The sequence below is a fragment of the Gadus chalcogrammus genome, chromosome 3, assembly GCF_026213295.1.
Source record: "Gadus chalcogrammus isolate NIFS_2021 chromosome 3, NIFS_Gcha_1.0, whole genome shotgun sequence".
Lineage (NCBI taxonomy): Eukaryota > Metazoa > Chordata > Actinopteri > Gadiformes > Gadidae > Gadus > Gadus chalcogrammus.
Genome location: NC_079414.1, coordinates 15,462,294 through 15,487,524, shown reverse-complemented (window position 1 = coordinate 15,487,524; position 25,231 = coordinate 15,462,294). Strand labels below are relative to the sequence as shown.

General features: G+C 42.4%; 2 protein-coding genes across 4 annotated transcripts; one reads left to right on the top strand and one right to left on the bottom strand.

Moving 5' to 3' along the window:
* The first annotated feature begins 1,825 nt into the window (after positions 1-1,825).
* Positions 1,826-11,137, top strand: pkd2 (polycystic kidney disease 2). 2 transcript variants are annotated; one of them, XM_056586233.1, is made up of 15 exons: positions 1,826-2,792; positions 2,954-3,067; positions 3,799-3,932; positions 4,078-4,328; positions 4,686-4,910; positions 5,477-5,705; positions 5,988-6,158; positions 6,958-7,139; positions 7,345-7,465; positions 7,876-7,974; positions 8,115-8,236; positions 8,479-8,596; positions 8,736-8,896; positions 9,343-9,490; positions 9,840-11,137. In XM_056586233.1, the coding sequence occupies exons 1-15, from the start codon at positions 2,351-2,353 to the stop codon at positions 10,038-10,040; spliced, it is 2,718 nt and encodes a 905-aa protein (XP_056442208.1). In that variant the 5' UTR covers positions 1,826-2,350; the 3' UTR covers positions 10,041-11,137. The 2 variants fall into 2 exon arrangements, with proteins under 2 accessions (XP_056442208.1, XP_056442207.1); XM_056586232.1 differs by having other exon boundaries at positions 8,733-8,896.
* Positions 11,014-24,752, bottom strand: LOC130379422 (broad substrate specificity ATP-binding cassette transporter ABCG2-like). 2 transcript variants are annotated; one of them, XM_056586235.1, is made up of 16 exons: positions 24,447-24,752; positions 22,859-23,091; positions 21,574-21,633; positions 21,365-21,479; positions 20,915-21,067; positions 20,230-20,387; positions 19,532-19,683; positions 19,249-19,350; positions 18,620-18,882; positions 16,132-16,214; positions 15,243-15,332; positions 14,990-15,114; positions 14,581-14,735; positions 14,222-14,311; positions 13,309-13,418; positions 11,014-11,857 (listed from the first exon to the last, which is right to left on the bottom strand). In XM_056586235.1, the coding sequence occupies exons 2-16, from the start codon at positions 23,068-23,070 to the stop codon at positions 11,710-11,712; spliced, it is 2,016 nt and encodes a 671-aa protein (XP_056442210.1). In that variant the 5' UTR covers positions 23,071-23,091; positions 24,447-24,752; the 3' UTR covers positions 11,014-11,709. The 2 variants fall into 2 exon arrangements, with proteins under 2 accessions (XP_056442210.1, XP_056442209.1); XM_056586234.1 differs by having other exon boundaries at positions 24,442-24,750.
* Between the last annotated feature and the right edge of the window lie 479 nt (positions 24,753-25,231).

The window sequence follows — 25,231 nt, the reverse complement described above, 5'->3', positions numbered from 1 at the left end:
CATAATGAATAAATGACATATGCCCAGATGTATAGCATGATAACTATTCAAATATTTGTATTATCCTTCCTACAGATGTATTTATTTCTGTAACAGTTGAAAGGGACAGAAAAATGGCGATGTCATGGGGATTCAATGTTTATTGGCAGCATCTTCTCAAAGGTCTTCGAAAGAACCAACATGTAGCCTAGCAAATATTTTTAAATTAAGGGAGAACTATTCCAGCGTAGTGGTTTCCAACCAGTGAGACCAGTGCCCTGAAATTGATTGGATTCAACGCATATTCTGGCCAAGGTTACACCCACTATAATGAATTTATATTGAAACATTAATTGAAAGAAGGCTTGGCCTTGTACCTGCTTACAATGTAATATCATTTGGATCATTATCGATAAATTATCTCACATCGTCCTAATGCATGTTCTTGCTTCATTTCAATACATATTTTGTATTGTATCCAATTGCCCATTTAATTTTTATTAGCCAGCTCCTGCTCATAACCTACGCCTCTCTGATGTGTGTCTGTGCATTTTTCATAATAATAGTTTATTAAATGTCAGGTGATTTGGGAACTGGTCAAGGGAAATAGTCATTATAGATCATTTGGGTCTTTTTTGGACGTATTGAATAATTGGCTTTGGCAACTTGGAGTTTCCACTTGTTAAACCTACCGGTTCTCATTTGCAGCGCTCAGGACCCTTCCGACCCTCGCTCACGAATGTCGTGAATATTTCCAGATTTAAATGCCTTGACAGTTGCAACATTTATATGAAATATGGAACTCAAGTTCCAGTTTATTGATTCCTGAAACTTATTATAAACATCATTTTATGTGTGGTATAAAGCATTTTAAGGCACAGAAAATAAAACAGAATTATTATAGCATAGAACAGAAGTACAGAGTTTCACCAGACTAACTCTTGAAAATCGGCCTACACTGTTTCGATTGTTCAGCCGGTGTGAAAACGCTGTGGTTTGAAAGCAAATTTGATGGGGATTTGTTTCAGTCCAGCCTTTGACTGAATGATGCAGCACAAAACGTTGCGAAAAACTTGCTTGTTATGCATTGCCACTAAATGTTCTGTCAATAGCAATGCGCTTCTTGTTTAGAAGTCTATCGAGCACAGCTCCATTGAGCACCGCCGAATGGTCAAATGATTTTCTCCATAACATAAAAATCGACCAACTCAAGAGTTTTCTCTACTTTTCATAAAAAAACACGAATGTAGACTAGTAGGCTATAATAAAACATTTACATAGTCATAATTAGAACTAGAGATAATGACTAATAACCATCATAATATACGTTTTATTAGATATTATCTTAATATTATACGATAGTATTATAGCCTTTTTGTTTTGTTTTCTAATGTCAGACACATAACACAGCGCATCCATGGGTCAGACACCAGAGGCAGACACCCGCGCATCATGCCGGCCTATTCACTTGTTGCTACGGCAGCCGAAGAATCAAACAGATGTGGTTATGTAATTACAAACCCACGTATCCTCTCTTTTTTTTACAATTCTTAGGCAATTGTTCGTTGCAATTTTTTTTTAACTAAAATAAAATGCTTGGTACAAAAATCCTTGGGTTTATATACCTTAGATTAAAGGAAATAAGAAATACAAAAACTTTGTCTTTCATAAGTTATGAATTGTATTGAAAGCCCACACCGAACTTTATTAAGTGAATCTTCATTGAACCCGCGTAATTGAGACGATATAGACCTACATAAGTCAAGGTTAATAAAAGTTTGTCCAATGTCCCATGTTGAGATCTATGACGCCATGACCTATAATGTAACCGGATTCCTCAGCAAATCAGAATCTGGGTTTTCTGCTAGGAACAGCCAGGAACAAGATGGCTGGCTCCAGACGAGGAACGCGTTTTACTTGCATTACATAAACAAGACATTTCCCCAGCCGCGACACTTTATAACGGTCCAAGTTTAACGGGACGGAAGAACCTGGGCAAATTAGGATGGCGCGTTTTGCTTCTGCAGACTTTTAGTTTATAGCCCGACGTCAAGTTATAGCCTACCAAACTCTGTGGCCAGGTCTTGGACACTTTTTTTTACTTTCTTCTTTTAACTATTGATTTGTTTGAATTAGTTTTGTGAGTAGTTTATTGTTGGCAACAATGTAGCCTTTAGTCTTGAGCATCTCCGAAATAATTTGTCAACATTTATATTTTGGACGTGTTCTCAGAAAGTTTGGACGGTTTTCTGGATGCGTTTCCTTCATAATGCGAGAAATGCAGGCTACTTTAACTATAGGCTAGACTGTCGTCGGGATTAAAGCCATCTTATTTTTGAGGTTGGTCGGTGCCCTATAAGGACACTTATCCATGGCGTCGACTCGAGTGAGATCACAACAATCTCAAACTGGCAGGAACCCCGCGGGCACACCTAGCGGCTCCGCGCCGCACAGATTGGACTCAAAGTTGGAGATCGAGATGGAGAATATCCAGCATCAGGACTTGGGCTTGGGAGGAATCATTGGTGCGCCGTCTCCGCCTTCGCGGCAAGCCTGGAGTCGGGATAACCCGGGATTCGAACCCGAAGAGGAGATCATGGAGGCTAACTGGCCGCCAGCGAGTCCGGGTAGGAGATCTGTTTCTACAGCCTCGAGCAGTAGTTGTAGCAGCGGCGTAGGTAGCTTCACCGGGGTCGGGGGCAGCGGCCACAACCAGCGCGGTGGACTGTACCCCTCATCCACAGCGGATACCCAGCGGAAAGACAAGCACGAACACCGGAGCTGTATGAAACAGATACTCCAGAAAATCAGAAGTGAGTAGGCTACCTCTTGGATTCACTTTAGCTAACCTACCAACTGATATAAAGAACACCATTGCATTACTATTTAAAACATGTTAATTATAATAATAGTGCATTATTATTATTATTATTATTATTATTATTATTATTATTATTATTATTATTTGTTGCAGTTTTGTGGGGTACAGATCTGATGGAAGACAGTGACAGCAGCAGAGAAAGATACCTGAGAAACTTACTGAGGGAAATGCTAACCTACTTCAGCTTTCTCATCATTACCTGCATCTGTAAGTAAACACTGATATCATGCAAATGGTGCCTGTTAAATATCTCATACTACTTGGTACAATAAAAAAAGTGATGGCAAAGTATTCAGGCACCACAGTCGAAGTCTGTTATGACCTAATGTTTCAAGAACAGTCAAGCTACTATATTGGTGACCATAAAAAAAAGTGACTTTCTCTACATCTAAATGAGTTATTCAGAAGCTGAAAAACGAACTTGCCAGGCATGTTACCACTCCAAGTTGCCTACTGTGCAAAAAAGAAGCAATAGCTAAGTGTTTTACTGAAAAAAACCTTTTCAGTGGTGTGTATTGAAAGACTATTGGTGAAGTTTCTCCAGTCTTTTGAGGCTCCTACGGACGGTGCCAGCATGAGGTTTAGGGTGGATCAGGAAATGACTGGCTTATGACTTTTTCCTATTTCTTTTTTTATGTTAGCCAAGGGAAAAAAAGGGGAACATTGGATGGTTTTTATGACCTAATGTGTAGTATTAGAAATAACAATTCAGATAGAAAATAAACAAATACATAAAATACATGACTAGTATATTTAAATCTATTTCTGGAAGATAAGATAACACTTAATTCATCCAGATGCGACATTCAGGTATTACAGCAGAATATCAGCAAATCCACAACCAAGCTAGCTGTAGCTTTATATTGATTGTTTAGTGAACATTTGCATGTCCATTGCTTGCATTTCGCTGTGTTTATGGATGATTATCTCTTCCACAGTGACCTATGGGATGGTGAGCACCAACATGTACTACTACACCAAAGTTATGTCTCAGCTCTTCCTCGACACACCGCTGTCTACTGGGAACCATGCCACCTTTAGAAGTCTGTCCACCATGGAAGACTTCTGGAAGGTAGACCTGTCCCATCCAACTCCCAGCACATTTGCTCTGGGAGTCAAACATTCAAACCACTACACTGTCCTGCCCTCACTCAAAATGAATCTAAATACCATTTCTGTATATTCTAACAAAATGCTTCCAACTTTCTTGCCAACAGTTCACAGAGGGGCCTTTCCTGAATGGCATGTACTGGGAGGTGTGGTACAACAACAAGAGTCTCCCAGACAACCAGAGTCTCATCTACTATGAGAACCTGCTCCTCGGGGTGCCTCGTCTCCGACAGGTGAAGGTGCACAACCAGTCCTGCATCATTCACCGGGACCTCCGGAAGGAGGTGCAGGAGTGCTTCAACATCTACACCCCCAGCAACGAGGACACCAACCCCTTTGGGCCCAACAACGGAACGGCGTGCGTTGAAGCTTTACACATTTTGAAGTGTTGGTTTTTAAAAATAAATAAATTCAGTGTTTAAATCCTACATTTGATCGAAAGAGTAACATGTAGCCTGGTGGCTCAACAGCTAGTTTAATATCCACCGGCAATTTAACATGTAGCAACCCAGGTTAAATTCCGACACGCAGTCTCATGCTACATCTCATTTCCTGTCTTTTTCAACCCACTTTCTCTTCACTGTTCTATTCAAAAAGCCAGATTCACAACAAATTCAATACCCTCTAATTAATGTTGTAACGTATTGTATTTTTTGTATTATATTAAACAACTCCAGCTGTCTAAATGGTCATCTTCTCTTCGCTGTGTTTACAGGTGGATGCATACAGATGAGGGCCGGCTGAATGGGAGTGGGTACTGGGGCCAGGTGTCTACGTATGGAGGGGGGGGTTATTACCAAGACCTTTCCCGCACCAGAGAGGAGTCTGCCCTTCAGCTGGCTCTCCTCAAAGACAACCTCTGGCTGGACCGAGGCACAAGAGCCGTCTTTCTCGACTTCTCTGTCTACAATGGAAACATCAACCTCTTCTGTATTGCCAGGTAGGATTTTTACCCAGTTAGGACATTCTAGGCCATTAGAAAATGGCGGGAAATTTGCTGCTCAATGTGTAATTCAATAGAAAACCTAATAGAGATTGAAAATAAACAAATATATTCTCAAATACACACTGGTTGTTAAGTGAACCTGTGCATGGTAGCCATAATCAATATCGTTTCGCTGTGTTTATTGATTAGCATCTGAACAGGTCGAAGCCCCTCAATCGTAGGCCTGGATTTGGTAGCTGGTGCTGAAAGAAAGTCTCCCTTTTGTCCAAATGTCACTGGCTCTCAGTGCCGGTTGGATGTCCAAGGAGGAGAAACAACACTTTTGAATGATGTGTGTCGCATGTCACATGTGCTAGGATGCTAGTTGACCTAATTTGCCATGTATCGCCGGTATAATCCTAACACAGAGGTTAACCATTTATCCAAATAATAATAATCAAGATCAGTCAAAATGTGTTATTACCATTCTTTTACCTACTATATTAGTAGTAGGTAAAATACGCAATTTTGTGATAAGTAGGCTGTGTGTCGTTAATCCGCTTTCTTCTTGATATGTTCAGGCTTTTGGTAGAATTCCCTGCCACCGGTGGGGTCGTCCCTTCATGGCAGTTTCAAACAGTGCGCCTGATCAGATATACATCGAGCTGGGACTACTTTGTCGGGGTTTGTGAGGTGGCGTTCTGCATCTTCATCTTGTACTACGTGGTGGAGGAGGTGCTGGAGATCCGCATCCACCGTCTGCACTACTTCAAGAACCTGTGGAACTGTATGGATGTACTTATGATCCTGGTGAGCCCCAGCAACGAGTCGTCTCTTTGAGGGAGGTCTCCTGTATTCAAGGCATCGATTAATGATAGAAGTTGAGAAGAAGAAGTTGAACCTGAATCTTAAAACAATTTAATCTTTTGTTATTAAAAGTAGTTGAGACCAACTTTTGATATTGAATCATAATTCAGACTGCAGGGAAAATATAATCCTCATGTTCTGTAATTCATATCTTACTTGCCGTTGCCTGTAACAACTACAGTGTCATAATTCATAACTTTTCCTCATGTTGTATTTCTATTTCAGCTGAGTGTGGTTGCTATCATAATGAACATCACCAGGACGTCCATGGTGAGCAACCTTCTCGGAGGCCTGATAGAGAATCACGACGCTCACCCCAGCTTCAGATCCTTGGCCGATCTCCAGGTCCAGTTCAACCACGTGGCGGCTGTGATCGTCTTCTTCTCCTGGGTCAAGGTGGGCCTCAGATCTCAGAAGCCTGCACACGATAAGACATACAGGAAGATCAAATTTGACAGTAGACTCCGGTCCTTCTCAGCCTATAACAAAGCTTTACACAAGTCAGTGGATGGAATGTTCCTTGAAGGGATGGGTCCTCACTCCTCACAATTGATGGATCTTCAGAAGAAATGGGTCTTCAGAAGAAATGGGTCTTCAGAAGAGATGGGTCTTCAGAAGAGATGGGTCTTCACTCTTCAGAAGTGATGGGTCTTCAGAACCAGTGATGGGTCTTCAGAAGAGATGGGTCTTCAGAACAAGTGATGGGTCTTCAGAACCAGTGATGGGTCTTCAGAAGAGATGGGTCTTCAGAAGAGATGGGTCTTTAGAAGAGATGGGTCTTCAGAAGAGATGGGTCTTCAGAAGAGATGGCTCTTCAGAAGAGATGGGTCTTCAGAAGAGATGGGTCTTCAGAAGAGATGGGTCTTCAGAAGAGATGGCTCTTCAGAAGTGATGGTCTTCACTCTTCAGAAGTGATGGGTCTTCAGAACCAGTGATGGGTCTTCAGAAGAGATGGGTCTTCAGAACAAGTGATGGGTCTTCAGAACCAGTGATGGGTCTTCAGAAGAGATGGGTCTTCAGAAGAGATGGGTCTTCAGAAGAGATGGGTCTTCAGAAGAGATGGGTCTTCAGAAGAGATGGGTCTTCAGAAGAGATGGGTCTTTAGACTTCTCTGAAGCTAGGGAGGCCTACTGCACTTCAGGAGCTAGGCAGGTCTGTGAATTTCATTACTATGGTGCTTATTTGTCTTTCTCAGCTCTTCAAGTTCATCAACGTGAACAAGACCATGAGCCAGCTGTCCAGCACCATGTCCCGCTGTGCCAAAGATCTGGTGGGCTTCGCCATCATGTTCTTCATCATATTCCTGGCTTACGCGCAGCTGGCCTACCTGGTGTTCGGCACCCAGGTCAACGACTTCAGCTCTTTCAAGAACAGCATGTATGTACAACTACGCTGATTTTGTCGCTTATTTGGCTGTGTTCTCTTTTCTTCTACTAGGGTTCACGATTGCATCCACATTATTGTATTAGGGGCTATTGTATAAGCGGACAGAGGCATCCACAAAATTTCGTCCACTGCAATATATATCCTCTTGCCAAAAGGCTGTATAGGTTTTTTATGTTTGCCTTGTTTGTCCGTGTAGTTTTACCCAGTTCCGCATCATCCTGGGAGACTTTGAGTTCTCTGAGATAGAGGAGACTAACCCTATCCTGGGACCAGTCTACTTTACCACCTTCATCTTTTTCATCTTCTTCATCCTTATGGTGGGTACACAATGTTCTCTATTTGTCTCAAAGCATTTTCATTTTTTATAAAAACATGCATTTGTCATTCATTCAATTCACCCCTCGAGGAGTAGATACGTTCAGAGATTTGGAGGTTGGCTAGGTATCAATTGACTAGGAAGCTTTCCACAATTATGCCGAACCAAAAGTTTTGATTCTGTGATTACTCCCAACTGCGCATTCTCACAGAATCTTGTCCATGCCCAATTTTGAAACGGGTCTACAGGAAGGAGGCGAGTTGAACAAAACGCATAGTTGCTTTACATCTCAACAGAGACAATGCTAACAATTATCCTGGGTTCTTAAAAAACAGGCTAAATCCTTAAATTAACCTTTATTTCGATTTATTCGATTATAGCTTCATTATAATTGCGTTATCTTCACTCCAGAATATGTTCTTGGCCATCATCAACGACACATACTCAGAGGTGAAAGCAGACATGTCCCAGCAGAGGACGGAGATGGAGATGACTGATCTCATTAAGAAGGTAAACCCCCTCCTCCCCTTCCAGGTTACTTTATAGGAGTGTGAAATCGAGGCGTTGGTGACGATCTTCTTACCAGAGCCCAAGGTTTACCTGACGAAATTAACTATTCGTACTCTGGCCCTCTGCCCGGTTCCTCCCAGGGTTGTAACAAGGCCTTGATGCGTCTCAGGCTGAAAAAGACAGCTGTGGACGACATCTCCGAAAGCCTGCGTCAAGCTGGAGGAAAGATGAACTTCGATGAGCTCCGACAGGATCTGAAAGGGTGACCACAACCTGACCGACTTGTTCTTGGTTGCAGGATAGCGTTGTCGCTAGGGCACGTGACTCCTAGCCAAAAGGTACTGGGTTTGATCCCCCGATTTCCCTAGTGTACCTTTAGGCATCCTAGAGAAAGCTGGCCAAACCCCTTCCCCTGCTACTAAATGACCCATTCCATGTGAGTTGCTGCTGACAATCGTGTCTGCTAAACGACTAAAGTATCCTCCTTCATTCCTCCACGCACAGAAAGGGGCATACGGATGCGGAGATCCAAGCGATCTTCGCCAAGTATGATCATGACGGGGACCAGCAGTTGACGGAGCACGAGCATCAGCAAATGAGAGACGACTTGGAGAAAGAGAGAGTGAGAGATCATCTCTTTTTTTTTTTCTACTTAGAATTCCTTCCTGAGGGGCCATTTGTAGATTGATCAATAACCACTGGGTAGAACTCGTATGTAAACCCGCAGATGATCATTGTGTTGTTCCCCATACACTTAGGAGGACTTGGATATTGAACCCAATTCGCTAGCGAGACCCACTAGTGGGAGGAGCTTCCCCCGGACCCAGGAAGACTCAGAGGAAGACGATGACGAAGACAGCGGCCACAGCTCTCGTCGCCGTGGGAGCAGCTCGGGGGGAGTGGCCTATGAAGAGTTTCAAGTGTAAGGATTTCAAACGGACCAAAACACAGTATGCTGTAACTATTAGAAAAAGCTATATTCCATTAAAATGTCTCACTCCTGACCTTGTAGTTTGAAAACACAATGATGCTCTCAGAGATCATTTATAATTGTACAAAGGCAATGCCCACATTTTCTGAATGTTTCTGAATCCATTCACTGTGCAGTATATACCACAAATATACCACCTTCCAGATCAATAAATATCAACTTGAGCTTTAACTGGTCAGAGAAATGGACCTCCAATATTACATGATTGACTAAACGAGTAACCTACAGCCTATGAAGAGATCAACCATTTGCTGTTGGAAAACACAATAGTGTTACATTCTGCCCAAATTGTCATTGTTTCTTCATGACGGACCTCGCATACAATATGACTTAGAACAAGGAGGACTAACACACACACTGCCTCTCCGCGGGCTCAGGCTGGTGAGACGCGTGGACAGGATGGAGCACTCCATCGGCAGCATCGTGTCCAAGATCGACGCGGTGATCGTGAAGCTGGAGGCCATGGAGCGGGCCAAGACCAAGAGGAAGGATGTGCTGGGGAAGCTCCTGGACGGGGTCATGGAGGTGAGGGCCCGGAGCTAAACTAACATTCTGTTCATGCTCAACACACAGACACAAACACAACACTTTATTAAACAAATCATTACGTTGGTAGTGGGCTCGCTTAGATTTTGTTCACCACTGTATCATGATGTTTGTGTACGTGTTTATTTTCTTGTAGATGTATTTTAAGTGTAGGGTAAACTGATCCGTCCCGTCTCTTTAACATGTAACATGTAACATCTTCGGTCACACCAGAATAAACAGACTACACAGACTACATCAATTCTTTACACATGTCATGAAGTGCTTTAGGTTCTAAACCTTCAGGATGAACCCTGATCTCTCCGTCTAACCCCCTCGCGGCAAATAGGACGAGAGGATGGGCCGTGACTCGGAGGTTCACAGGGAGCAGATGGAGAGGCTGGTCAGGGAGGAGCTGGAGCGATGGGAGTCCAACGACACGGTCTCCCAGGTGGGCCACCCCCAGACCGTCACCCCCAGGCCCCGCCCGCCCTCATCGCTCTCGCTCGACGGCACAGAAGCTGCCGCCAACGGGAGCGGCCATATTTGAAGACCTGTGGCGACCATTTTGGAACTGTTTTGGAATGCGTTTTAGCAAAGAGTCCTATCCCTCTCTCTCGCTCTTCTTCCCTGAAATGTCTCTACCATCGTCATTGTTCCTGCTCATCGGAGCAGCCAAAGGGATTATCAAAGGTTTATTCTTGGCTTTTTTTCTTGCAATCACGTGTATTTTATATAGCCATATAAAAGACTTTGACAGTGGGTGAAATATTGAGCTGTGAATGATGTGTATTATGAGGTACGCCCAAAGGACATAGTCAAAAATTATCTTGATATTATTTTTCTTGAGAAAAGCAAAACAAGATACTTGTTATAAAATGCCTATAAGGTGAAGCCATTTCAGTATTAAATGCAAAAATGGAAGGCCAGTTGATGCAATATCACATTTTACTTAATTTACTTTAATAGCTTTTATTTAAAAAAACTGAATGCCTTATTGTTGTATATCCATTGTAACATTTTACCAAATGATTAAGCATAACCATTGTAGTATTAAATGCAAATGTAGAACAGTTTATACAATTTCCCTAGCCTGCAAGCTTATGTGTTAAATTTTAAGTGTTTAATTTGCTTTAACAGCCTTTATTTAAAAAAAGCTGACTTACTTTTTTATTATTGATGTATACCAATTGTAAGATTTGACCAAACGATAAAGGGAAATAAGTGTATTACATTTGAATAGTTGATCAAATCCTCCATCCTACAAGATAATTTCAGTCAAAACCTATGCAGTTACGACTTATTAGATAAAATGGCTTATTATACCATTTTTAACTTTCCAAATATCAAGCGAGGATTTAATTAATTGCTTATTTTGGTGTCTTATTGTATTGTTAACATAGATTGTGGAACTTTGTCATATCTAATCACATTGTATTTGTATTATCCACCACTTCAGTTTATGATACATATTGTAACTTGAAACAAACTTCAATTTGGAGTGCATCTAGTGTTCATGGGAACCCCATGCTTTTATTTTGTAAGTGCAGGCCTAATGGGCCTTATTATTGTAGCTTGATTTGTATACATTCCTTTTTCAAAATAAAGTGTTATAACATTCATCTAATGCTACACTTAATTGTTTTTCTGTTGTATAGATTCAATTTCCCTACTGTAAGAGAAGGCAATCTACTCGACTTTAAAAGACTGGTTATCTATATATTGTATTTACCTACTGTTGTGGAAGGCCACTAGACTAGAATATGTCAAATGTCATATAGATGGTAATTTCCGAATGTAAGAAAGGCATCCACTAGATTATAAGTGGTTGAATACTTGGCAGTGAGGAATTTTAATACTGATTATAAAATCCTTGACACATTTAAGAACAAGGGTATAAACATCTACATGATTTAAAAAAACAGTTTAACAAACTTCACATACAAAATGATAATCAAGAACCATCGAAATGGCTACTAAACTGCAGCAGATGTCATTCAAACAACTAATACTTTGACTTTTCTGTGACCATAACATACTTTAACAATTTAGAGAACAATGCAAAAACATTTAAAGAACAAAACAGAACAATTCAGGTATTCTTCACATATAAAAAAGGATCTAAACAAGTGCAGCATATAGGCATGTTTCCTAAGGGGAAAGAGATTTGGAAGAGACTGTTGGCTAACTGCCACTTCTACTCTACCACAAGGACACTTTTAGGTGAATTTCTTGATGAATCTGAGTTTGAGATAGGCAATGATAAGGAAGATGGCCATCATGACCGTCAAAGCCAGGTGGTTTTCCCACATGCCCCAGTGGCTGTACTTGATGCCCAGGTAGTCCAGTTGCTGCTCCCCAGTGCACCTGCAACAACGCAATGCAGCACTTAGACATGTTACCACCACTAAAAAAAGTGACTTTCATAAAAGATTCAACATAACTCATATCAATGTAGAGTTGGTAGGAGGTAATGCATGTTGCTGGAAAAGGCTAAACAAACTTGATTACTCTTTATACACTTTTGTCCAAAGCAGCACACACAGTGAAGAAAGGTAATAAGGAACAGGTGTAGGTTCGGCTTTCTTGCTCAAGAATGCCTACAGGTAGTACCAACATCGAGGAACCCAGTAGCTCTGGCCTGTTAGGCCCACACACTAGCATTAACAACATTAACTTTAATATGAAACCCTGTAAGAAGTTCGATTTGTGTATCCCAAAAAGCAAGTTTGATAAACTACAATAACTCAAGTCAAACCGGGAGAGGCCAATTCAGAGAGGTTGGAGGGTGACTAAAACCATAATACCCTACCAGGATTAGGGATCATCAGCTTTTGTCACCGTGAACAAAGGAATAATAATCTTTCAGTGGTAATGTGTGTACCGAATTAGCAATGGCATGAAAACTACAGCAGATTTGGAATTTGGCGAAAGGAGGAAATTTGGAAATTAATGCTATTAAATTGAATTCAAACATTTAAAAAAATGCTTATCATTTAAATGGCTTGTCATTTGATTTGAAATTCTGGGAGAATTTGACATTACCCTGAGAAGGATTGAAATCAATATCTTGCCTCATATGCAATATGAAATGACACAAGAGTGGAGAAAACACAGTCTACTGAAGAGACTTGGTTCTTAGAAAAGTCGTCCTATGTTCTATGCCACCAGTGTGTACTAATATTCAGGCCTGGGGACTTAGGTGACTCAAAGCAGGATCAGCCGGAGAGATTCAGATAAACAAAGCATCTATACGGTTTGTTCAGGGACAGATTACACCCCTGGTGTGAAGAGACTGTACAGTTGTCTTCAGGGCTTTAACAACAAGATATGTAAATGACACATGCATGACAGGGCCTGACACAAAGTTAGAGAATGTTCAGACGAGGAAATTGATAAATGAGATGATGATATGGTAAAAGAAAATCCCAGAATAACGAAAACAACGGAAGTTGGTTGATTGTGAAACCATGTATGGGCATTGTTTGATAACAACCCTGCGCTGGAGATTATGGAGGAATCACAGCAGCGAGCATACGAAAACGGTGTGCTGAAGCTCGAAAGGCAGGTGTTCTGCAGACCAACTCGGCTTTTGTATTGCTTGAATAAAGTTCTAAATAACTATAATTTATTTGGCAGTGACCTGATCCCCTTCCTTGAGATTACATTTCTACAACAATATTTACATTTTGGTTGACATTGATTTTTTCTTTCAAACCTTCCCTCACACTATTTCTGGGAGGAAAAAGCACATAATTATAATATCATAATTATATCATGAATTCATTCCCATTTAATTTCCGTAGAGCAACACTCACACTTGCCCAGCGGGGGGGCTGCTGTGATTCCCAGGAGAGGAGGAGTTGGTGGTCCAGATGTCTTGAGTGTCGCAGAACCGCAGACCCACAAACTCATTGATCTGGAGGGCCTGTAGAGAGAGAGAGCACATGGATACTCTTTACCGTAATTACAAGAATATAGGCCACATTGTACACAAGCCGCACTTGCTAACAACCAAGGATTGAAAATATAGGCCATACCCATGTGAAGGCTGCAGTAACAAATCCCACATATAAAGTAGATCAAATCTTACCCGAAGGACCCCCACGGGAAAGTTGCAAAGATAAACAAAGAAAATCTTTTGATATAAACTCTTTTAAGTGTTTTGCATTGAAAAGCTGCAGATAACAAATTAATGAGTCCATGAGAAGCCTTTGAAATTCAATGATTCTGCGTTATTCAAAAGATTTCTATGCGATTGGATAGTGTCCAAAGCTAGCTGCAGACCATTTTCATGTGGATGCAAGATCATTTTATCCAAGGTTGAATAGGTGCCAGAAAAACAATTTTGTTTCACAAACAATCTAGCCTAATACCGGTGATTCACCACCATGTAAAATTAAAATACAATTTGACATGGTCAGATTTAAATAAAGCTGTTGAGATGAAGACATTAAATGTCTAAAACGGTCAAATTGGTTGGCAACATTTTTTTTATAGAAGGCATCTGGTTCAACCTGTACCAGTGGTGGATTACCATTGTGCTGATATTTATCATGCCACAGACTTTCTGGAAAAGCTAATGTATTGGTATAGAATACAGGGCATAATCACCGCAGAGCAAAATCACTGTGTTGCAAAATCGGTGCAGAGCGATTTTGGTCACACAGCAGTCATTTGTCTGATAAATGTGCAGAGGCCTAAATTCGTGTTATTGTATCAGTGACTCACCGCCAGGCCATAACGGGGTATGCTGAAGTACTTCAGCCAGGCCAGCCAGTCCATGATGCTGGGCAGGTTCACCAGCAGCCCTGAGAAGATCTACCAGACAACAACACTCAAGTGATTAGCAACCACAGCACACACAAAAATAAACAATGCAATAAAACATAGCGAGCCAAATCCTCCACACCGACAGAGAGAGAGACGGAGAGAAAAAGAGGCCGACAGACAGCCCAACAGAGACAGACACACACACAAATTAAGGCAACCATGGCACACACAAAATAAAGGAACATTTCAACACCAACTGCCTCAAATCCCAACTCCCTTCCTCCAAAGTACATCCATCTTCATCGTCCTCATCTCACCATCATGAAGACGAAGGAGATGGTGATGAAGAGGTTGGCCAGTGCCACCACACTCTGGTCGGCCGAGATGGCCATGGTCATGGAGGTGGCCGTGTACGACACCAGGGTCACCGTCAGCATGAAGATGAAGAACGCCTCCACCGAGACCTGCAGCCCTGCATTACATTTTTGTATATTATACTATTGTATATTATACTATATATATATATATATATATATATATATATATATATATATATATATATATATATATATATTACATAGAAGTGTTTTAATCTGTTATTCATCACCATTATTAGTGACGATTCTTCCTCAATGGGTTTCTCATGAAAGAAGTCCCTTTGGTTGAGTGTCTGCTCAGTGACTGCCAAGTGTATAGTAAATAACGAGAGAGGTAAAGAGACGGTACCGATCATGAAGTAGGAGACGACGCTGAAGATGGCCGCGGGGATGGTGCGCAGGACGAAGATGTCCGACAGGACCTTGGACAGGAAGTACACGGAGACTCTGTAGTATCCGCTGATGTACTCGTGCCTATTGGATTCATTCAATGATATGAATTATAATAATAGGAACAATACGTACAATTATTTTTCACAATAATGGCAAAATAAATGACGACATGTAGTTATACTTTACAGATCGAAAACAAGCAAACATACAAGAAGAGCTTCCTCTCTGAGATGAAGAGCTCCGCGGCCGAGACGCTGCTGAAACACTGGTTGGTGGTGATGAAGAACAGAGCGCCCATCCTGCACGAGGACACAGGTCAGAGGTCACAGGGGCGGCTGCTCAACAAGGGAAGGCTTCATCAGAAGGTTTCAACAAATGATGGGTCGATGTGTTTTTTGCATTTTTCTGCAAATATAAGCAGCACACGTGCATTGGGACTCAAATTATGAAATCGGATCATGGTTGACTTTTTATTGTTTGCCATTCAATATATTTGATGGTTTCACCACCACACTGCGGAGGACCCGCTGACCTCACTGCAACACAAGTCTGTGAAGGGATGCATGTTTTGACACCTGCATGCGCTCTGACCTTTGCATACAAAGGACAAGCACGTTAGGTGCGTGTATAAGCTGAACACATTGGAATCAGTTGAACTCTCGACGAGTATTTAAGGTCAGTATCGTGGAGATTTATTGAGACTAAATCATGGAGGGAGGAAGGGGGAAGAGAAGTAGTAAGAGTAAGAACTCTGAAGGGAAAATGTTGGGCTCTGTTGGCTAGTGACTAGTCTGGGTACCAGGTTGTGCCCGAGGGTACTGATCAAAGCGGTGCTAAGAGGATTAGTGATGCTGGAATTTATATTTACATTTAAAGACCTGGAAACCTGGGGAGGAAGGGGATCAATACAAACGCACAACGAAGCATAATGATTAAAACAAGCCGCAACAAAATGTTTTCTGTTAACATTGCTAACAAGTTCGAAACCCAGGAAGAGATAATCCACAAAATGTCAAAACCACATCAATATTCTCAAAACCCTGAAATGGCGAAACAATAAAGTTTCGAAAAAATACACAGATATATAGCGTTTCCCACCTGTTCTGGATGCCACTCTGATCGTTCTTGACCCCAAAGAAAATGGCCCCTACGATGAGTGCCAGGAAGAGGCTGACTCCCACCTGGTCAGACACACAGAGACACACAGACGAGGACATTATGTGGATGATGCTCATCAGACAAATGGTGAAACCAACACATTGGCATTATTTAGTTTGAGTGGAAAGTGAGATGATAATTTAAAGGTAGGGTATGTAATTTGAAACAAACTGCGAGAAGAGGAAACTTTGGTCACGTCGGTTTCGGAAAGTTCCTAAGAAACTTTGAAACTATCCGACTGTAAAAATGTCACCCCTCCCCTCAGGCCTTCCTCCAAAGCGACTTCCACAAAACACGTGAGTAGCTTGCTAGCTTTAGCAATAGGTCTGCATAGCAATACACGCACGGACACGCATTGCCTGTGAGCACACGCAACCGTGGAGGCATGTAGACAAGACAGGAACGCCATCCAATAATTTCATTCGGGCAAAATAAATGATTGAACGATTTTATTACAGTCAGTATTGTCAGATCATTTTATTAAAATTGATTGTGGTCATGATGTAAAGAGAGTTTCCAAAAAATATGACAAAAAAAGCCTCCAACATAAATTGCCTCGAGGGCTTTAAATAGCCATTGAACCTACCGTTTCAGCTGGAATTCGACTTTAAGAAAAGTGGGTTTTGGGGTAGAGATTTAGGAAAGAGGGAGGCTCGTTATCGTTCTGCGTATGAAAGGCGCCACACACTGTAGCGTTTTACTATACGTGTCCGAAAAGCAAAACTTTCTCTCAGACGCAGGAGTCAACCACTACCCCAACAGAGCTCCACACGTCCACACAAACCGCTGCCCCGACAGAGCCCCACACGTCCACACAAACCACGCCGCCGTCGCTCCCTGCTTGTGACGGCCGAGTGCCTCGGAATATTCACTCAGATGTCACAAGAAGAATGTTCACATTGTGTTTTGGGGAGAATGGAACAAAAAACTACAAGCCATAGATCTTACCCCATTTTTCTCTAAACAGGGACTTATTTCAGAAATAGTGATAAAATGTCATAGCTTTCCATGTTTACCATCATTTAGCACAAATGACCACGTCAAAAAAAACGAAAACGGTTTTGGGTTCACTGGCTCTGTAAGACCGCTGACCAACATGCCATGGCTTCGTTCGTAGAGGCAGGGCGGGGGGGAAACGGGTTTGGTATCCTACCTGGGACGACCTCTGACCTAATCAGTTGACGGGGTCAAGGCGACACAGGGGTTTGGCAGGGTCGTGTGATGCTGCCCAGCGGAGGGTGAAGTCGTCCGCCAGACGTGCCCGGCGGGGGGGCGAGAGGAGAGCGGGGGGACGCGTCTCTAATCCCAGCGAGGCACCTCATGACCTCACTGAGTGGCAGGGTGGGGGGTGGGGGGGGTCCCTGCACGGTTCCCAGGGCAATAAGCCAAAAAGGTTCAACCTCATTCCCCTCAGCTCTTCATGTGGAAGAGGCCCCCCCCGCCACCCCCTCTCGGTCATGTGATGGCCCCCAGCCTTGGGGGCCTCTGATGGGGCTGATATGATATCACTTCAGATCCCCGGACTCAACAGCCAAGGGCCGGGTCACAACAGTCACCAAAGCCGATTAATGGGGCGCGGACCCCCCCAAACGGGATTACTCAGACTCTTATTTGGGGCCAATTAGCTGTTAATAATGCCTAAAGTGAGGAGACTTTTGGCGGTACTTCAACGCCACAGGAAAGCTAATGAGGCTAACCCCCCCCCCCCCCTGATCCTCCTTGCAACACTCCCCCTTCCTAGTCTCCCCATAACAACCAGATCTCCGGTGTGCCATGTTCTCGGATGTTCATCTCTTTAACAAAAGGTTCTGATCTCCATGCAACAGAATAGGTTCCCAGGTGTTGGCACTGCTCATGGAAACCGGGAGCATTGACAAAATACAAGTTTTGAAAGAAAAACAATCTTTTCAGTTAGTGCCATCCATTCATTCAGTCTTGGCTCAAGGATCCAAAACACATCAAATTAAAAAACAAGTTTGTGACACACAGCATAACCTTTGGATTGGACTCTGGATCCCCAATGCAGGATCTGTGTTTACCAATAGATAAGCTACAAGAGATAGCACTCATAAACTACTGAGATTTGGCACTAAATTAAAGAAACGGACAAAACCTCTTTGTACTCTATAATTTGGTCTCATAAGAGCGTCCCACAAAACAGACTAAAGGGATTTGCAGCCAGGGGCAAAACCTTTACCATCTGCGGTAATGATAACGTGTTGTAGCAGCAAAGTGTGGCACAATGTGCACACTTCACTTGGCAGTGTCACTTGAACATTGATATTCCGGTAGATGTTGAGCGCTTACGCAGGTATGATATTAGAAAAAGATAGGTGCAGGTGCACAAAGATATTAAACCATCAGACCTTAAAGATGGGGTCACAGGTGGGGTGGGGGAGGTGGACCACCAGCGATCCCGAAGCCTTACCTGGGCCACAGAGGTCTGAGGGTTTAGCAGGAGGTTCCGGAAGGTCCTCTTGAGGACCCAGTGGAGCTGGTGGCAGAAGGAGCTGTTGTAGGTGACGGTACGTGCGGCGGCAGCGGCCGTGCAGTGCGCCTTGCGGTGCTTCCCCTGGACTATGCGCTCCAGCTCAGCCCGCGTGGCGGCGGAGCAGCTGCTGGTCTGGTAGTCCTCCACCAGGCGGTCCTCCACGCTCTGCCTGCAGCTGCGCAGGTCCTCCACCGCCACCTCTACAGGGAGACACAGGCAGGGGGGGGGGGGGGGGGGGGATGGAGACGAGGAGAAGGGTGACTGTCATGGGCCTTAGGCGCCTGGTGGCCATGCGCATTCTGTTCCCCCCCCATCCCAGCTAGGGCTTAGGACGGAGACACAATGTGAACGACGACCACGAGAATGGTGTTCACGGCTAGAGTTTTACGTTTTGAGTGAAAGATTGTGTTAGAAATTAAATTGGACTTAAAGACGTGAACAATCATCTTAAATCAGTATTCATATCAACATCAATGTTTTTTGACCAGTAATGCATTCGTGGTTAAGAAAGAAAAAGTATTTTAGTGAGTGCGTGTCTATATGCATGTGTGAATGTGATGAATTACCTTCCGTGCCTTGCATCGTGGCCAGAGTAGAAGCGTGGTAGTCTCCATTGATCACATCCAGGAAGAAGTCTGCAGGGTTGTTGTGAGGCTCACATGTGTAGCCTGGGAGAACAGATGTTATTATGGTGAATGAAACTTCATGATGAACAGCAGTCAGCCCATCATCTTATGCAACCCATTGGCCTCCAATAAACATTTTGACCACAACCATGAAAGGTCATGCATCCCCATGATAAAGTGCTTAAAGTTGTCATGTGGTGTTTCAGATAGCGGATTGAATCACCAATATTAGTGAAGTAGTCCAAGGTGTCGATTGAGGGTCCATGGTAGACCATCTTGCCTCCCACCAGCAGGGTCAGGGTGTCAAACAGCTTGTAGATGGAGAAGCGCGGCTGGTGGATGGACATGACGATGGTCCGTCCCTGATTGGCCATTCTGCAAAGACAAAACCAACATGAGACGCTGGCACGTTATGCCTTACTTCAAACATTCAGCAGTTTCGATTATCAAAAGTGACCTACAGTGAATTTTAAACTTGTGTCATTAAGGAGCAGATAGAGGTGAGGGCCTCTTGTTCAAGGAATCCGGCTGGTTGATTGCAGACATTGGTATTCAATCACAGAACTTGTCCATTACACTATCCTGCCCTATAGTTAGGTACACAACTGCTAAGTGCAAATTTCACATAAAGTCTTTCAAATAGCATACAGTACCGGTATACACAAAAGATATTTACTCTTGAACCATTTTTTTCATTGAGCAGAGGTTCTGTCCAAAGCAGTTCACTTTTCTGTTTATTGTGGCATACATGTCATTCATAAGAATGTCATCCACAACCCTCACCCCTACACTATCCTGACCACAGCCCAGAATACCTGCACTCAAAAAAAGTGACACCCTATCTTAAAGCAGGGGAAAGGATGCTATCTGCATATGTTTACTGCTCGTTCCCGGAGGGCGGAGGGAGGTCCTGGTGAAGACCTTTTGAGCAGCAGCAGGACAGAGTTGGCGGTGCTGGCGTCCAGGCCGGTGGTGGGCTCGTCCAGGAACAGCACGGACGGGTCCATGATCAGCTCCATGCCAATGTTGGTCCTCTTCCTCTCCCCCCCTGATATCCCCCGGATCATCTGGGTGCCCACCTGACACACACACACACACACACACACACACACACACACACACACACACACACACACACACACACACACACACACACACACACACACACACACACACACACACACACACACACACACACACACACACACGAGGTGAGGAGACAAGGAGGAGATTGGGTTAGGGGATAAGGAGGGATAAGGATATCAGAGGCGATAAGAGGAGTCAAGGATAGAGAGGATTAGGAGAGAGGGAATTAGGGATGAGATGAAGACAGATCAGGTGAGGTTAGGAGATGAGTCAAGGATCGATGAGATTAGAAGAGAGGAGGGATGAAAGGAAGACAGATGAGGAGATATGAAATTGGGAGAGATGAGATGAAGAGTAGATATTAGTTGTCAAGGAAAATATAGGTATTTTTTCATCATTGGGAGAAAGTAAGGAGATAGGAGATTGAGAGTTTAGATTAAATTATATTTGTATTAATAGGATCCCAGACATGAGCCGGAGAACTGAGATGATATTAGGAGTAACGGCGAGAGGGAGTTACCTTGGAGTCAGCCACCTTGGTGAGCCCCAGCTCTCTGATCAGCTGGCAGACCCGGGCCTCCTTCTCGGCCTGCGAGACGGAGCTGGGCAGCCGCAGCGCTGCGGAGAAGCGCAGGTTCTCCCTGACCGTGAGCGTGCCCATCACCACATCGTCCTGCGCGGGGTGCGGTTTAAAAGGGGCGGAGTGGTGAGCAAGGGGAGCTACTGTTGTCCTTGCATGCTAGGCTCAAGTTGTTTGTGTCAACCGACAATAATGTTCATGTTTATATTCCATATTTACATTTCTACAACCACATTTAAAACAAACAAAAAAACAATCATACAAGAAATAAACCATTTATGTTTAACTTGTGAATCATAAAAAAATTAAATAAAAACGATTATGATATTGATGGTCTTAATGCTTACACTGACATGCACAAGATACTGTATAATTATAATAATAGTCAACCTGAACCACGTAGCCTGACAGACACTTGAAGTTGGGCGGCTGAGGCACTCCGTCTATCAGAACCTCTCCGGACAGCCCCGCCGGATCCTTCCGGGCTGCCAGAATGTCCAGGAACCTGCGGATGACATCGGGGTAGCCATGAAAGTGGTACCACGTTTCCATGTTCGTAAACAGCACCGTTGGTTTGTAAAAAGCAGCGTCGTACTTACGAGGATTTCCCGCTCCCAGTGGGTCCCAGTATGGCATTCAGCCCGGGTCTCATGACCCCACTGCGAGAGGAAACATTTACCAATTATTATAATTAATATTATGATGCCGGCAATACCCTGTGTATATGGCCCAGGTACTATTACAACCGGCTGTCCTATTTGCTAAACTTCATTCCAACCCCCTTTTAACCATCTAGCCTGTCTTCCTTCCCAAATTTTGGATGGGATTTAAAAAAACATGTTCAAACCAATCATATCATATCCTAATACAGAATAAGTTGACATTAACCAAAATATGGTGATAAGAATATACATGCATTTACAATGTACATCAAATAGTCTAAATGTCCAACAATACATATATTTAAAAACAAAAATAGCATTAAAGCTGATACATCACAAAAAACGTTTCCGACAAAAACATTGGAAAGATGGAAGAGATTTTGGGGAAAGGACACAATGTTTAATTTGACTGCCTGGCAGGTGGCCCTATCATTTAGTGTCGAGAGATTATATGCAGGAACCCAAGCTTAATATCACATAATTAACACCAAGGCGGGAAGTGGTCCAAGAGTGAAAAGATGCCTTCTTCTTTCATGGGAAATGTCTGGCGTGTTTAACACATGTTTAAGAAAATAGTCAATTTTCATGCGTCAGTTTAGAAACAGGATCTGTATTTGAAGAAGTACTTTTTATTCTGTTGTAATATTATTGATGTTCTATTTGAAGTTGGAGGGAGAAAAACAGTGATAAATATTACACAATAATTATTATCATTAAAAAACATTTCTAAGAAGAGAAAATTGCTCATTACGTTTTATTCTTGGTCTCTTAAAGACCATACAAAACGTTTTTGGAAAAAATGACTAAGAGAGAAAGCGTGAGAGGGTAAAGATAAGAGAACGTATAGAGGGATGTTACAAGGAATTGAGGACAAAGTGGTTTGAGATTAAAGTTAAGGTTTGATGTCATAGATGGTTGAGGTTAAGGTTGATCGAGGAGGTTAAAATCATTTGAGGAGGTTAAGGTAATTTGAGGTTGAAGTTGTTGGAGGAGATTGCGGTTAGCTGAGGAGGTTATAGTTTGTCAAGGTTAAGGATTGGGTTGAGGAGGTTAAAATCACTTCAGGAGGTTATAGTTTGTTGAGGTTTGAGGAGGTTAAGGTTGTACGAGGTTCAAGTTGTTGGAGAGGATTTCGGTTAATTATGGAGGTTATAGTTAGTCGAGGTTAAGGTTAGGGTATCTGTTGGGTTGAGGAGGTTAAAATGGTTTGAGGAAAGCGTACTTGAGGTCCACCAGTATCTCCCGGGTAACACGGCTGTTCTTCCCGACGCAGAAGAAGCCGCTCTTCAGCTGGACTTTGTACTGGATGTTGTGGAAGCTGACGGTGGCGCTACAGGGTGTAGAGCTGAAGGTTGAAGTGGGACCCTTCAGTCCGTTTTTGGGGCTTATGTCGTCCAGCATGGCGACATTAATGTGGCCCACTTTCTCGACCATTTTCACACCACCGCTTATATCCTGTCAAGAAATTAAACTGCATTAATACAGCCTGGCACGCACAACTGCAATCCAAAGTGATTAACAAGGAAAACATAACAATTCATAAAATGTGTTTAACTGTATAAGTTTGAATCAGATTTGAGATACAATTTAACAACAAATAAAAAGATGATACACTTATGTGGCTAAATAAATAGCTTGAAAAGTAATTCTCCCAAGATTTAAGATTTAAATAGATGTGATCACAAAACCTGGTCAGTTGCCATGTTCCCATGCTTCGACTGAAACTTTTTGATACCAATATTTGGCCGCATTCAAACATGGGCACGCAAGCCCCTATAAAGTATGACATTTTCATGCAGAATTTACCCATATTGATTACTTTCTCCTGGCTCACCAGTCCCCCCCTCCCCTTATTGCTAACCCATCTCTAATAAAAATAACAATACAAGAGCCTAACCAAATAAAAACAGTGCCAACTTTTTTGACCTTTTACACCTTTTTTGGTCAAGCATATTTTCATTGGTCCAGTATTAACCAATTTCCAATCCAGTGGCTGAACTTCGCGTCTTTCATGTTTTTTGCTTCAAAATTATAATAAACATACTTTGCTAATGTTCTTGAAAATGGAAATCAAATTTCTTAAATTTGGCCGGGCGTTATTGTCAAGTATTAACTGTGGATCATATTTAATTCAAATGTTGCCAACATGTAGGACCAATCAATCAATTTATTTATCAGTAATAATTATTTCCCATATAGTCTATATCCAAAAAGCTAAGTGTAGCTTTAAATGTAGATATGCCATATATTAGTTAATTTTAATTGTTTGTAAAACGCATACCAATCCATAACATTGGAATCCTACTGTAAACAAATAGGAACACATACTTTGAAGTAATGAGGTGTTGAGAGTTAGTAAGCAAATAATGTGTTAAGTTAACTTTACTGTCTTGCAGTTAATTAGAATCTTCAGAGTAAGGTGTTTTAATGTTATATAGGGCATATTGTATGTTATGTTGGTTTTGCCACAAAAGAGTTGCAAATAAAACGATGCTGCTTTAAAGCAGCATTTGCATGCATCATTGCTGTAATCATAACTTTAAAACGCCAAGTCCTTTAAGAGATCATGGTACTTACGTGCTTGAGTCTTTCTGTAAATAACCAGCCCATCTATTCTTGTTTCGGTCACCGGCTCACATAACAATAATTTAGGAGGACTTCTTATGTAAAACAGTCTTTCTAGTATTACATCCATGTGTAATGTTAACTTGAAGTCCGGTGTGAATTAAAGTCAAGCGCACAAATAACGCAAATGATTACAAACTCAACCCCAGCTGTATTTGAAGATGTAACACGTTCTCTTACCAGACCTCGGTTATTCAATCAGGGGGTCTCCTTGTGCCACGCGTTCCCGGCTAGCCCTTGTGTGTCCTCGGCTGTATACCTCAGTGCTGTCCGACGGTGCTGGAGGACTCAATGACGAACAACTCCCCGAGGCTGGGCCCAAATAACATCAGGGCATGACAGGAGCGATTACAATCAAACACACACTCGTGGACGAGATGTTTTGAACCGCTCACTTGACCCCCGAGGGTCTGACCGCTTGCCTGAATGTAATTTGATTTGCTGCTGTCGCCACATTTTCTAACTCATTTTTGTCGACTACCTCTTTAAGATTATTCCTAATATCAAGTAATGTGGGTGAAATAAACTTCAAATGTATAATTATTTCAGTAGGCTAATGTCATTTGCCAGGCAGTTCGAACTGAAGTCAATAAGAGAATGTAGCTTGTATTTTTTTTGTAAATTCACTTAATGTATTATCTTGATATTCAATAATACTGGCTTATTTGGGATTGTAATAATATACATAGCGGTATCTCTAATTTGAAAAGGAAAGTCCCAAATAGTTAATCGGGACATTAACTAAGCCCACAAACCTTGGCATTGCTTAACTCATAGCAATTTTCACCATTGTAATTTGTTTCAATGAAAGCAAGATTAGCGTTAAATATGCCGCCAAACACATAAGGACAACGAATAAACTGATTTATTTTAATTGATTATTCTATTTAAAGAGCAAGGCCTAAACAAAAAGCCCCTAATTAGAGAATAATCCAACACTCATTCCTGTGTGGAATTTAGGCCTATAGGG